Source organism: Phascolarctos cinereus, unplaced genomic scaffold (genome assembly GCF_003287225.1).
Source record: "Phascolarctos cinereus isolate Bilbo 61053 unplaced genomic scaffold, phaCin_HiC Scaffold_726;HRSCAF=1367, whole genome shotgun sequence".
Taxonomy (NCBI): Eukaryota; Metazoa; Chordata; class Mammalia; order Diprotodontia; family Phascolarctidae; genus Phascolarctos; species Phascolarctos cinereus.
This window is the reverse complement of record NW_027556098.1, coordinates 354,986,884-355,000,447: the sequence shown is the minus strand read 5'-3', so window position 1 is coordinate 355,000,447 and position 13,564 is coordinate 354,986,884. Positions and strand designations below refer to the sequence as shown.

Sequence of the window (13,564 nt, the reverse complement as noted above, 5' to 3'; positions counted from 1 at the left end):
TGTAAAATGAGATGGTGAGACTGTAGATAATATATACATATTATATATATATGTATATATATATATGTATATATATTTATATATATATATATATATATATATATATATTATATATTTATATATTTTAAGATCCCTTCCACTTCTAAGTTTGTGGTCCTATGAGCTGTGTATTTGGGAACTCCACCCAGGGACAATCTAGACAGAAATTCTCAACTATTTTTGTGTCATGGACCCCTCTGGCAGTATGGTGAAACCTTGTCCTAAAATAATGTTTTTAAATACATAGTATTATGAAGGAAACTAATTATATTGAAATGGAGTTTATATATACATATATATGTATTTCTTAAAAGTTCACAGACTCAGGAACTATATGAACACAATTACAAAACACTTTTCACACAATAAAGTCGGATCTAAATAATTGGAAAAACATCAGTTGCTCATGGGTAGACTGAGCTAATATAATAAAAATGACAATTCTACCTAAGCTAATTTATTTATTCAGTGCCATACCAATCAAACTACCAAAAATTATTTTATAGAGCTAGGAGAAAAATAATAACAAGATTCATTTGGAATAACAAAAGGTCCAGAATATCAAGGGAACTAATGAAAAGAAACGCAAGGGAACGTGGCCTAGCCATTCCAGATCTTAAATTGTATCATAACGCAGCAATCATCAAAACTGCGTTGTACTGGCTAAGAAATAGAGTGCTGGATCAGTGGAATAGGTTAGGCACACAAGACACAGTAGTCAATGACTATAGTAATCTACTGTTTGATAAACCCAAAGACCCCAGCTTCTGGGATAAGAACTCACTATTTGACAAAAACTGCTGGGAAAACTGGAAAAGAGTATGGCAGAAAATAGGCATAGACCAACATCTCATACCATATACCAAAATAAAGTCAAAATGGGTTCATGATTTAGATATAAAGGCTGATACTATAAGCAAACTGGGAGAGCAAGGAATAGTTTACCTGTCAGATTTATGGAGACCAAACAGAAGATAGAGAACATTACAAAATGCAAAATGGATAATATTGATTACATTAAATTGAAAAGTTTTTGCACAAATCCAACACAACCAAGATTAGGAGGGAAGTAGAAAACTGGGAAAGAATTTTTACATGTAGTGTCTTTGATAAGGGATTCATTTCTAAAATATATAGAGAATTAAGTCAAATTAATAAGAATACAAGTCATTCCCGGGCTGATAAATGGTCAAAGGATATGAACAGGCAGTTCTCAGATGAAGAAATCAAAGCCATCTATAGTCACATGAAAAAATGTTCTAAATCACTGTTGATTAGAGAAATGCAAATCAAAACAACTCTGAGGTACCGCATCACATCTATCAGATTGGCCAACATGACAAAACTGGTAAATGATAAGTGTTGGAGAAGATGTGGGAAAATTGGAACGCTAATGCATTGTTGGTGGAGTTGTGAAATGATCCAACCATTTTGGAGAACAATTTGGAACTATGCCAAAGGGCTATAAAAATGTGCATACCCTTTGACCCAGCAATAGCACTTCTAGGGCTGTATCCCAAAGAGATCATAAAAATGGGAAAGGGACCCACATGTACAAAAATATAGTGGCTCTTTTTGTGGTGGCAAAAAATTGGAAATTGAGGAGGTGCCCATCAATTGGGGAACGGCTTAACAAGTTGCAGTATATGGATATAGTGGAATACTGTTGTGCTATAAGAAAGGATGAGCAGGTGGACGTCAGAAAAACCTGGAAAAACCTGGAAAGATTTGCATGGACTGATTCTGAGTGAAGTGAGCAGAACCAGGAGAATGTTGTACAGCCACATTGTGCAATGACTAACTTTGATAGACTTAGCCCTTCTTGGCAATGCAAAGATCTATGACATCTTCAAAGATTTCATAATAGAACATGCTGTCCACATCCAAAGAAAGAACTATGGAGTTTGAATGCAGATCAAAACATACTATTTGCTGTTTTTTTTTCTTCTGTTTTGTTTTATTTCCTCTTTCTGGTGGTTCCTCCTATTGGTTCAAATTCTTCCTTACAATATCTCTAATGTGAAAATATGTTCGAAAGAATGTATATGTAGAGCCTATATCAGATCGCACAACATCTTAGAGAGGGAGGTGGGAGGGAGGGGGAGAAAAATTTAAAACTCCAAAGCTTATGGAACTGATTGTTGATAAATCAAAATAAATTAATAATTTTTTAAAAAGTTCATGGACTCCAGGTTAAGCACTCCTCATCCAGAGCCAGAGGTCCTGGATCCCCCCCTTGTCTCTGATTCTTTATAGCTGTGTTACTTAGACAAATCACTTAATTTCCGCAGGCCTCAGTTTCCTCCTCTGCATAAGGAGACTGTTGTTGTTTAGTAGTTTTGAGTCATGTCTGACTCTTTGTGACCCCTTTTGGGGTTTTCTTGGCAAAGATACTGGAGTGGTTTGCCGTTTCTTTCTCCAGCTCATTTTACAGATAAGGAAAGTGAGGCAAACAGGGTTCAGTGACTTTCCCAGGGTCACACAGCTAGTAGTGTCTGAGTCTGACTCCAGGCCTGGCACTCTATCCACTGTGCCACTTAGGTGCCCACATAAGGAGGAGTTTAGACTAAATAGTCTCTGAGGTTCCTTATAACTCTAGATCTGTGATTCAGCTGTGAGAGAATTTAGGTAGTGGGAGGCAGGAATTGTGGAATGCTTCAAGAGTCAGTCCCCACTAAAACAACAAAGCAGCCAAAGATTCTCAGAGTGATTCTGTGTCATCAGGGTTGGAGTCAAGAAGAGAATAAGGGTGAGAGCAAGTCAGTCAGGACACCTATACAGTTACTTTGTCTCTTCTGTCTTTTTGTCCATCTTCCCCAGTTTCTGTTCTTATTTTTTATGCTCCCTATGCTGTCTCTGGCATCTATACTACCTCTCCTATTTCTGCTATCTCTGCTCTCTCTACTCTTGCCATGATCTCTGCCTTCCCCTTTGTGCCCCTCTACTTTTTCTCTCATTTCCATTATGCTGTTTCTGCTTTATTGTGTCCTATTGTTTTTTAGCATCTGCAACCAATGTCACCTAGTTTTCATTAGTCTCAAATTGGGGGCATCGTTGTGACTGCTTTTAAGCAAACTCATGCTAATATGAATTCTGTAATTCTAATGCAGTAGTTTGGCCTTGTCTTTCTTGTGCCCAGGTCTATGATGGCAGCAATAACTCTGCTCGTTTGCTGGGTGTGTTCAGTCGCTCAGAGATGCTGGGGATCAGTTTAAACAGCACATCCAGCAGTCTGTGGCTTGATTTTATTACTGACTCTGAGAACACCAGCAAAGGATTTGAACTTCAGTTTTCCAGTAAGTCTTTTTTGTATTTGGGAAGGTATTGAAGTCATAATGTTCTTGCCTCCTTGGCAAATATGAAGAAAATATAGTTTTATCTCTTATTTCATGGATTTTATTTTCTAAGGCTAGTACTTGAAGAACTGGTTATTTCCTTTTAGTAACTAGCCCTTTAATTCAGGTAAGCTGTCACCATGTGGATGATGGTCTCTGGTCTCTTATCATAATACAAACAGTCTTCCCATAGGTGTAGTTAATTGAGTCAGATATTGTACTGCTTATATATTATTTTTTTTCTTTTTAATATATTTAAAAGGAGTTTTATTGAAATGCTCTGTATAACATGAAATCCTTACATCTATAAAAATAATATACAGTTAGGGGAAGATTTTTAAAAAATAGTATGGAAAATATCTACCTTTCCTACTGTTCTTTTAACTATTCCATTAATCTATAATGGGTTGTAAAGTTTTCCTTTGCTTATGGATTGAAAAAGAATTTTTAACTCTCTCACATCAGATATTTTGGTTATCTGATGGTTCTCAGGGTTTTACAGAATTTTTTTAATGTTTGGAATTGAAGTTTTACTTCAATTCATTTTTTATGTAGCTTTAATAACCCAAGTGAGGGGTATTTTTCTTATGACATATGCCAGCCCCATGGAAAATGATTTTCTATATTTTCCCCCTTTTGTAGACAGAAAGGTCAAGTTGTACTATATTTTCCAAAACCTTTCTCTAATCAAAAGAGACTTTTATAGCTCCTTCACTAAGATGTTCCAAGCCTTCTCCCACTCTTAGAGAACTGGTGTACTGTAATTGGATTTGAAGTCAGAGAACCCGTGTTCACTCTGACCTCTGCCACTTACTATCTGTTTGACTTCGGACAAATTACTTAACCTCTTTTGAGATCAGTTTCCTCATTTGTAAAATGAGACTTATTTAGGATTTCTTAGATTTTTTGGGTCGTGGACCTCTCTGGCAGTCTGTTGAAGCCTATGTACCCCTCAGAATATTTTTTAAATGCAAGAAAAAATATGGGATTACAAAGGAAAACAATTATACTTAATTATTTATCCAAATATTTTAAAAGTTCATGTATCCCAGGTTAAGAACCCCTAGAATAATAATCTCCCATTTGTTCCAACTCGAGTCTGTGATCCTTTTATCCTTAATTGCCTAGACTCATGTATTAAGCTACAGTTATGTAACAATTGATATATTATCATTTTATTAAGTGTCTGCTGTGTGGTAGGGCGAGGCTCTGGGAATTCAAGAACAAATATTGAAACAATCTCAACTCACAATGAGCTTACATTCTAACAAGGGAAACAAATAATACACATACAATGCATATATACATACATTTGTACATATATACACATGCATACATATGTATGTAATATGTATAAATATAACAAATAAATATACATGTGTGTGTTTTGTATATATACACACATGCATACATAAAGTAGTTAAATATAAGATGATTGGGGGATCCAGAAAGGCTTCATTCACAAGATGATGTCTGAGATGTGTTTTCAAGGACGATGGAGACTCTGTGAAGTGGAGGTAAGGAGAGAAGTCATTCCAGGCTTGGGGGACAGTCAGTGGGAGGGCGTGGAGTTGGGAGGTAGAGTTTCCGAAAAAGAACAAAGAGAAAGCCAGTTTAGCCTGACCACAGAATGTGGGAGGGGAAAGAATATCCAGTGAGGATGTAAAGATGGAATGAGGTCAGGTTGTGGAGGGCTGTCAGAGTTAAACAGAGGAGTTTATAGTATATATTTTTAGGCAAGTTTATATTATATTTCAGAGGCAATAGGAAGCCACTGGAGTTGGTTTTGTTAGAGGAATCACATAGTCGGATCTGAGTTTATTTTGGCAGCAACATGTGGGATGGACTGAAGTGGTGAGAGACAATGCAAGGAGACCAGTTGTGAAGCTGTTGCAATAATCTAGGGGATGAGGACCTGAATTAAGGCCATATTTGTGTGAATAGATAAAAAGATTTGGATGTGAGAGACATTGTGAAGGCAGAAATGACAAGCTTTGTCAAATGATTGGATATGTTTGATGAGGGAGAATGAGGAGTCTAAGTTAATGTTATGATTAGAAACTTAAGGTACTAGAAGAATGTCTATGACAGGGAAGTTTGGAAAAGGAAAAGGTCTTGGGGGAAAGCTAATAAGATCAGTTTTAGATTTGTTGAGCTTAACATACTTCCTAGACATTCATTTTGAAATGCCTAGTCAGCAGTTAGTGATCCAGGATCAAAGCTTAGGGGAGAGATTGGTGTTGATATATAGATAGCACTATTTGTAAGAGATGATAGTTAAACCCATGGGAGTCAATGAGGTTGTGTACATGGATATACACATACATACATAGCTATAATTGATTCTGTTGTTTCTGGCTCTAAAAAGTTTCTACCAGAGCATATAATTAGCATACATTTACATCTGCAGTATCTTGTTTTAGTAGAACAGTTCCATTTTCCACAAAACTTACTTTTAAGCACATAAAAACAGAATTTTTTGGACAGACCTTTTGATTTTATTAGTATAAGGAACTATTGGTGAGGAAATTCTGTTAATGCAGATTGGTACTTGCTTTGCAACTTATAATCTTAGAGATTTGTCTGGAGCACCAAGAAGTTAAGTAACCTTCTCATAGAAAAATAGCCAGGATGATGTGTCAAAGACAGACTTGAACAAAGTTCTTATTAATTCTGAGGTCAACTCTTTATTCACTATATAGACTGTTTTCTAAGCCACATATAATGTGCTTTTAAATTAGCATTAGAAATAGATTTTTTTCCCTATATTCCATCCTATGAAAAATGGTCAGTTATCTACATGGACTTCTTGAAAATCCACTAATGACAGACCACTTGGGATGAATACAAAATCAGGGGAATACCCAGCCCTTTCCTTGAAGAACTCAAAGATCAGCTGGGCAGACTGGTCTCTTATACATTAATTCTTTGAAGACTTATGTAACTTATTATATAAGTTACTTAGCATAGAGTACATTATTGTTGAAGAGATGCAGAGCAGAGAAGCAATCAGAATTTGGTAGCATTCTTAGGGAAGGAATCCTGAAAGAAGTGGGTTTTGAAAGAGCTTAGAGATGTAGAAAGACACAAAGATGACAACCAGTTAGTTGCTTGCAAAATCCAAAGAGCTTGTTACTTAGCTCTCTCCCTGCCCTGCTTGAAGTTATCAATATTTTCCTTTTATCTGTCCCAAACATTACTTTGAAGGGTGGGTAAGGGATTTCTTTGAGTGTTTCTGAACATGGGTCACTTTTTTTTTTTACAATTGTATCTTCTCCACCAGGTTTTGAACTCATCAAATGTGAAGATCCTGGAATCCCCCAATTTGGCTACAAAGTTCATGATGGGGGCCACTTTGCAGGAAGCTCAGTATCCTTCAGCTGTGACCCTGGGTACACTCTTCAAGGCAGCCCAGTTTTGATGTGCCTGACTGGAGAGCGCAGGGCCTGGGATAGACCTCTCCCCATCTGCATTGGTAGGATTGCTATGCTTCTCATTATGTCTTCAGATCTTCTTTATCAAGGCCTCCTTCTTGCCCTCATTGCCTTTTCTTCTGTAACAATATAAAAAATAAACCTGCTGTCTGATGTCACTATCAAGATTTGATATAAGGCTTCTCAGACTGGGGATGCTAGTTTGATAATAATTATAAACCACATCTTTATGGCACTTTATATTTTATAGAGCACTCTCACATCCATGTTTTTATCCCTGCTGCACCAGTGAGAGGTATACAGGGCAGGTATTCTTATCCCCAGATAGGGAAAATGGTTATTCTTTGATAACCAAAGTCACATGGCTGGTTGGTGGCAGATTTAAGACTAGATTTAAGTCTCCTGACCTTCAGCCTTATGCTCCCCACTCACATATTCCTCCTAATGTTGCCTTTATATGTTATTTCAACAAATATACTAATAAAGAAGTGATATAGTCAATTGAAAAAGGACTGGTTGAAAGTCTCAGGATATTTGGTTTCTAATATGAGTTTCACAATTAATTCTCTAAAGTCATCAACTTAGAGACTTGATGTGGAGGTGCCAGGCCAGATACAACAAAGTCTCTGGTGTTGTATGTGGAAAGCTAGATGAAATCCAGGGGAGACATAAAGAGCTTGTGATGAAGGTACTACTATGCTTCGCTTGCTCTAGGGCTTCAGGGAGTATGCTGACCTTCATCTCCACCTTATGGGGGAGGAGGGTGACTGCAGGAGCTGCTTAGAGAAATTTAGAGTGTCTCTTATGGATTGTCATAGGAGAGAGTCCCAAAATAAAGTCATTCCAGGATCCTTCAGCCTCCAGATTTTTGAGCTGCTCTGGCTATGTATGTTCTCTGAACATGTGCGTTACCCACCACAGTACTTTGAGTTTGTGCTTACACTAACTTGCAGACTTTAGCCAAACTTCTCTGGTCTCCATTTTCCCATCTTTAAAATGGAAATCACAATTCCTTTCCTACTTACTTTATGGGAATGTTGTAAGGAGAAATAAGATAATAAGGAAACTCTCTGTAGCCTAAGGCACCCTCTGTGACCTTGTGAGTACTATATTTTGGCACCAGAATGGGACTAGACCATGGTGGAGAGCACAGAGAGGCAACGATAACCTTGTGTCTTTGTGCTGTGCTTGCCTCTCTCTCCCCTTTTCTGCCCTTCTCTTTTATCTTCTGTCCTGTCTATTTTGCTATCCATGTCCTTTGTGTCCCCCTTCTCCCTGCTGTTCCCTCCCTAACCTACTCTCCCTACTTCAAACTCTGAACTTCACTGTCACATGAAAGGATGTACATAAAATGCTTTGCAAACCTTAAATCACTATGTAAATGTCTCCTACTGTTAGTCATACTCCATCAAAACTTACCTGTACATTGAGGGCCTTCTTTCAAATACTTTACATGGGCCAATATGACCAAAATAATTTCTTTTGAAATGTGAATGGTCAAGGATATCTGTAATTCTATCATTCCTCCGTATAACCTATGCCTTTCAATAATACCTCTGTTACCTTAATACAAAGCAGTGGTGGTTAGGAAACTCAGGATTTCCTGAAAAGTGGGTTAGGAAGATAACTGCTCCTAACCCTTCATCATACCTGGGGGAAGCCAGGCTTTGTATGTACACTCCTCATCTTGTCTATAGGTGGGCCCCATTTTGACCACTTGCAACCAGAAATAGCTGTTGGAGTTTGAGATGTCTCCAGCATGCCAAGACACGGAAGAGTTAAGAGGCATCAGAGATGTCTAAAGTCTAATCAGCGTGGCAGTTAAAAGATCAATAGGTGGATAAAAAAGTGATAAGGTGAGCACTTAGAGTATGCCAGGGCTTTTAATAAGCCGTGGGTAATACAGATATAGGCAAGTGAGACAATCCCTACCTTCAAAGAGTTTGCATTCTAATGGGGCCAAATGGGGACAAAAGTTAAAGGGACCCAGAAAATAAGATAGGAGAGGGACAAAGCAGCTGGCACAGAGGGGGAGGAAGCAAAGAAGTCTGGAGAGTAAAATTGTAACGCGAAGCACGAGGGACAGTTAAGTGGTACAGTGGATAAAGCACTAGCCCTGGAGTCAGAAGGACCTGAGTTCAAATGGCCTCAGACACTTACTGCTCTGTAACCCTTGGCACTTAACCCTAATTGCTTGGGGTGGGGGGGGGGGAGAGAGAGAGAGAGAGAGAGAGAGAGAGAGAGAGAGAGAGAGAGAGAGAGAGAGAGAGAGAGAGAGAGAGAGAGAGAGAGAGAGAGAGAGAGAGAGAGAGAGAGAGAGAGAGAGAAGGAAGAGAGGAGAAGCGTGGAGAGAAAGAGAGAGAGAGAAGGAGAAACATGGTTGGAGCCCTTCCTGAAAAAGAGGTATGGGCAGGCATTCACCATTAATCAGGAGTTTGGGTTCTCAAGGTAGAGGTTTCTTTAAGGCAGCAGGGTAGCTAATGAGGACAAAGAGAAGGCAACATGGATTTTAAGCTCCATCAGAGACATGGAAGTTACTCTTTCCTGTCCAGAACACATCTGGAGTATAGCCTTCATTACTGGTTGTTACATTTAGGAAGCACACTTATAAACTTGAATGCTTCCAAACAAGAGCACTGGCTTGGTGAGATGACTAGAAATCATGCCATTTCAGTATTGGTTGAAAAAAATGGTGATGTTTAGCCTACAGAAGAGAGGACTTAAGGGGGACATCATAGGGGCCTTTCAATATTGAAAGAACTGTCACATGAAAGAGTGATTAGCCTGGTTCTGTTTGACCCCAGGCAACAAAAGTAGGAACAATAGGTAGAAATCACTGAGAGCTAGATATTGACTTCATGTAAGAAAAAACTTAATGATAATTTGAGTTGTTCAAAAGTAAAATGGCATTCCTCTAAAGATAGTGGTTTTCCTATCTGGGGATGTCTTCTGGCACAAGTGACATGGAGTGATGGATAGAGTATTGGACCTGAAGCTAGAGAGATTTGGGTCTAAATCCTCCCCCAGACGCTTACTAGGCTGTGTGACCTTGGACAACTCACCTAAATTCTCTGAACCTAATTTCCTCATCTGTACAATGTGGGTAATGTTATACCTGCTTCACAGTGTTATGAGGAGCAAATGAATTGAGATAAAGCGTTTTGCAAAACAAAGTTATATAAAAGTCAGATATTTCAGTTATTATTTAGTAGATATTGTTGTAGAAATTGCCATTATTTGTTGTTATTTTTGTTATTTTAGTTTAGTTTTAGTTAGTTTAGCCTTGGGTTTAATTTAGTTGGTTTAGTTTAGACTCATGTTCTAACTCTAGTTGTGTGACCTTGGCCTGTTTCCTCTATAAAATGAGTAGTCAAGTTGGGTGTTCTAAGGTCCCTTTCATCTTTAACATGCCATGGTTTCATGATTCTTGCCTCCTCTAGCAGTATCCATCTTTTTCCAGCTGTTCTTGTCCTCATCCTGCTTCTGTTTCCATTTCTCTTATGCCTGTTGTCCCTTATAGCTTGTCTTTCTGACAGCACAGCTGAGTCACTCTTTTCCTTGTAACCCAGTTCTAATCTGATAGGACTTTGGGGTCCACAGTCAACATGGGGGGGGTGGCTTTTCATGCATCCAACTCTGATTTTTGCATTGAGGGGTCCTATTTAAAAAATCTTATTTCCTTGAGTTTATGACATGTTTTTGTTGGTTTGTGACAAGACATTAAAAGGGCTGCTAGATCACTTCTGTCTCTTAGGCCCCAGTATACCCTGGAATTATTGATTTCACCTTGTTCTACTGGAGGGCCTTAGAAAAAGGTGTAGCTTAGGCTTTGAAACTGCATAACAGCTACTCTGTCAGGTTTCTCTTTTGCTTCTCACTGTGTTGATATTTCTTTCAGCTGAGTGTGGGGGGACTATTAAAGGAGAGGTGTCTGGACAAGTGCTGTCACCTGGGTATCCTGCTCCCTATGACCACAATCTCAACTGTGTTTGGACTATTGAAGCTGATGCTGGGTGCACCATAGGGTAAGTGAAAATGGCTCATTGAAGCATGTAATGGCCTGGTTTCAAGGGATATTACTATGTGATGACTGTTTTTATGTCATTTTTAATTCAGCCTCAGGGAAAAGGACAACTTTATGTGCTACCCAGGATTTTTGCATTTTCTTTTTTTTTTCTTTTTAAAGTTTATTTTATTTTTAATTTATGGAATAAAACAAGCATTTTCGTAACATTTCTCTTTTTTTAATTAAATTTGCGTTTTCTAATCATTGTAGTTACAGCAAGGTATTCTAGCATGTCCAAATGACATTGGGGTATCCTGCCTAATTCTAGTGGCTATTGCCTCTCTTCTTTTTCAGTCTACTCAGAACAGTGATGGGTTTAAGCAAAAGTTTATTAGCACTTTAGGAAATTGAAGGGGAGAAATCTAAATATTCAAATTTTAAAAAATCATCAAGAGCTTTAGATGTCATATCCTGGTTATCCACTGAGCTCACTAGTTGCTAGAATTTCTCCTGAGTCTGAGCTAGGTCTTGTGATCCTTTTTGGTTAACCACTTACTGGGACCCATATTGCTAGGGTACATAAATGTGGCTTGTCATTTTGGTAATATAGCCCCTTAACAACTGAGGTTCTTCTTTACAACAGCCTTTGCATGCTTTTATACATCTGCCAGGAAGTATCTTATGGTGACCATGGACACCACTCATTAACATGACACCTATCAAAGGCCTCTATGTTAATATAACTTCCTTCTATTGGAATATCATAACAGGATGTATGAATAATACATTAATTGATCTGTACTGCCCAATTATGTCCCCATGCAATCTCTATCTAGCCCTATGCTTAGCCACACAGTGAAGGGCAATAGCCTTGCTCTCAAAGTAGATAAGGGATAATTTAGAGTTATGTCTATATAGGTGGAGGTCATTCACAAAGATGTCTTAGATAAACCCAAACAAAAACAAAGTCCCAATGAGTAGGCTAAAATAAAAGGCCCATTCAAGAAAGTATACCCTTGGTTAGTAAGTAAAATTCCATGTAATTGTTAATCCTGCATTGCCTTTTGAGTACATGACTTTGTTCAGAGTTAATTGAATGAGCTGTTTAATTTGCTAATGGGAAACACAATGCTGAGGGTGGAAGATGCAAAAAGTTTATTTTTTAAAATAAGTACATAATTTACATGTAAGTAATAGTACTTCTCCTTCTCCTCCCTTGTTGGGATTTATGTAATTATGCTTTTTGCAGAGCGAGGCAGCCTTCATAAATGCAAAAAACTCCCTGTAACAATGCATCATACAACTTTTGAAATGACTTTTAAAGAGGGGCAGAGCCAAGATGGTGGAGTGAAAGCAGTGACTTGCTTGAGCTCTCCCCCAAACCCCTCCAAATAGCTATAAAAAATGGCTCTAAACAAATTCTAAAGCAGCAGAATCCACAAAAAGACAGAGTGAAGCAAACTTCCAGCCCAAGAAAACCTTGATGGTTGATCAGAAAGTTATATTGTGCTGGGCAGAGAGAGGAGCACAGTGCAGTGTGGGTGCGCAGGCTGCAGTAAATCTGGACCAGGCCTCAAAGGACTGAATCTCAGGCAGCTGTAGCGATTTCCAGACTTCTCAGCCCATGGACACCAAAGACAACTTAGAAGGTCAGTGGGAAAAGTCGGTTTCTGTGGTGCTGAGAGAGAAGTTAAGTGGTTTCAGCTCCATTCCCTGAGCACAGCTTGGAGTGGGGACTGCCTCCTGAGCTTCTGGCCCACAGATTGAGGGGAAATCAAGTGGATGATCAGAGGGAGATTGCAGGGATCTCTTTGCCAGTGCTGAGGTAGGATTCTCTTGCTTCACCTGTGCTTGGATCTGGGTCACAGATCTCAGTGGCGGTCCTGGGACAAGGAGAGCACTGGCGTAGTGGAGCTTGTAGTGGCTGTGAAGAGAAAACTCTCCTCCAGGACAGAAAGGATGCTTGTGGTCACTCATAGACCAGAGTACAGGCCAGGAAAGGAGTAAACACCTTGCCCCTTATCATACCACCTTGGAAGAATTGAACATTTACGTGTCCCTGCAAGTATCTCTGAAAACAGCTGTACAAACCCCTGAAGCTTGGGACAGTACATTCTCTACGTTGGAAGCAGACTCTTTCCTTAACAAAGAGTTTAAAACTCAAGTAATTGGCTGGGATCATGAGCAAACCTCGCAAAAAGAGTCAGACTATATTATCTTACTTTGGTGTCAAAGAAGATCAAAACATACAACCAGAAGAAGACAACAAAGTCAAAGCTCCTACATCCAAAGCCTTCACAGAAAAATATGAATCAGTCCCAGGAAGAGCTCGAGAGGGATTTTGATAAGCAAGTAAGAGAAGTAGAGGAAAAACTGGGAAGAGAACTGAGAGTGATGCAAGAAAATCATGAAAAACAAGTCAACAGCTTGCTAAAGGAGACCCAAAAAAATACTGAAGAAAATAACACCTTGAAATATAGCCTAACCCAAATGGCAAAAATGGTCCAAAAAGCCAATGAGGAGAGGAATGCCCTAAACAGCAAAATTGGCCAAATGGAAAAGGAAGTCCAAAAGCTTACTGAAGAAAATACTTCTTTAAAAATTAGAATAGAGCAATTGGAAGTTAGTGACTTTATGAGAAATCAAGACAGTATAAAACAAATCCAAAAGAATGAAAAAATAGAAAACAATGTGAAACATCTCATTGGAAAAACAACTGATCTGGAAAATAGATCCAGGAGAGAATTTAA

The 13,564-nt window shown here is 38.6% G+C and overlaps 1 protein-coding gene across 1 annotated transcript in view; it reads left to right on the top strand.

Moving 5' to 3' along the window:
- Positions 1–13,564, top strand: part of CSMD2 (CUB and Sushi multiple domains 2) — a 974,125-nt gene that overhangs the window by 695,658 nt on the left and 264,903 nt on the right. The window contains 3 exon segments of the mRNA XM_078157010.1: positions 3,179–3,335; positions 6,658–6,849; positions 10,707–10,833. Coding sequence (XP_078013136.1) covers positions 3,179–3,335; positions 6,658–6,849; positions 10,707–10,833 — 476 coding nt within the window.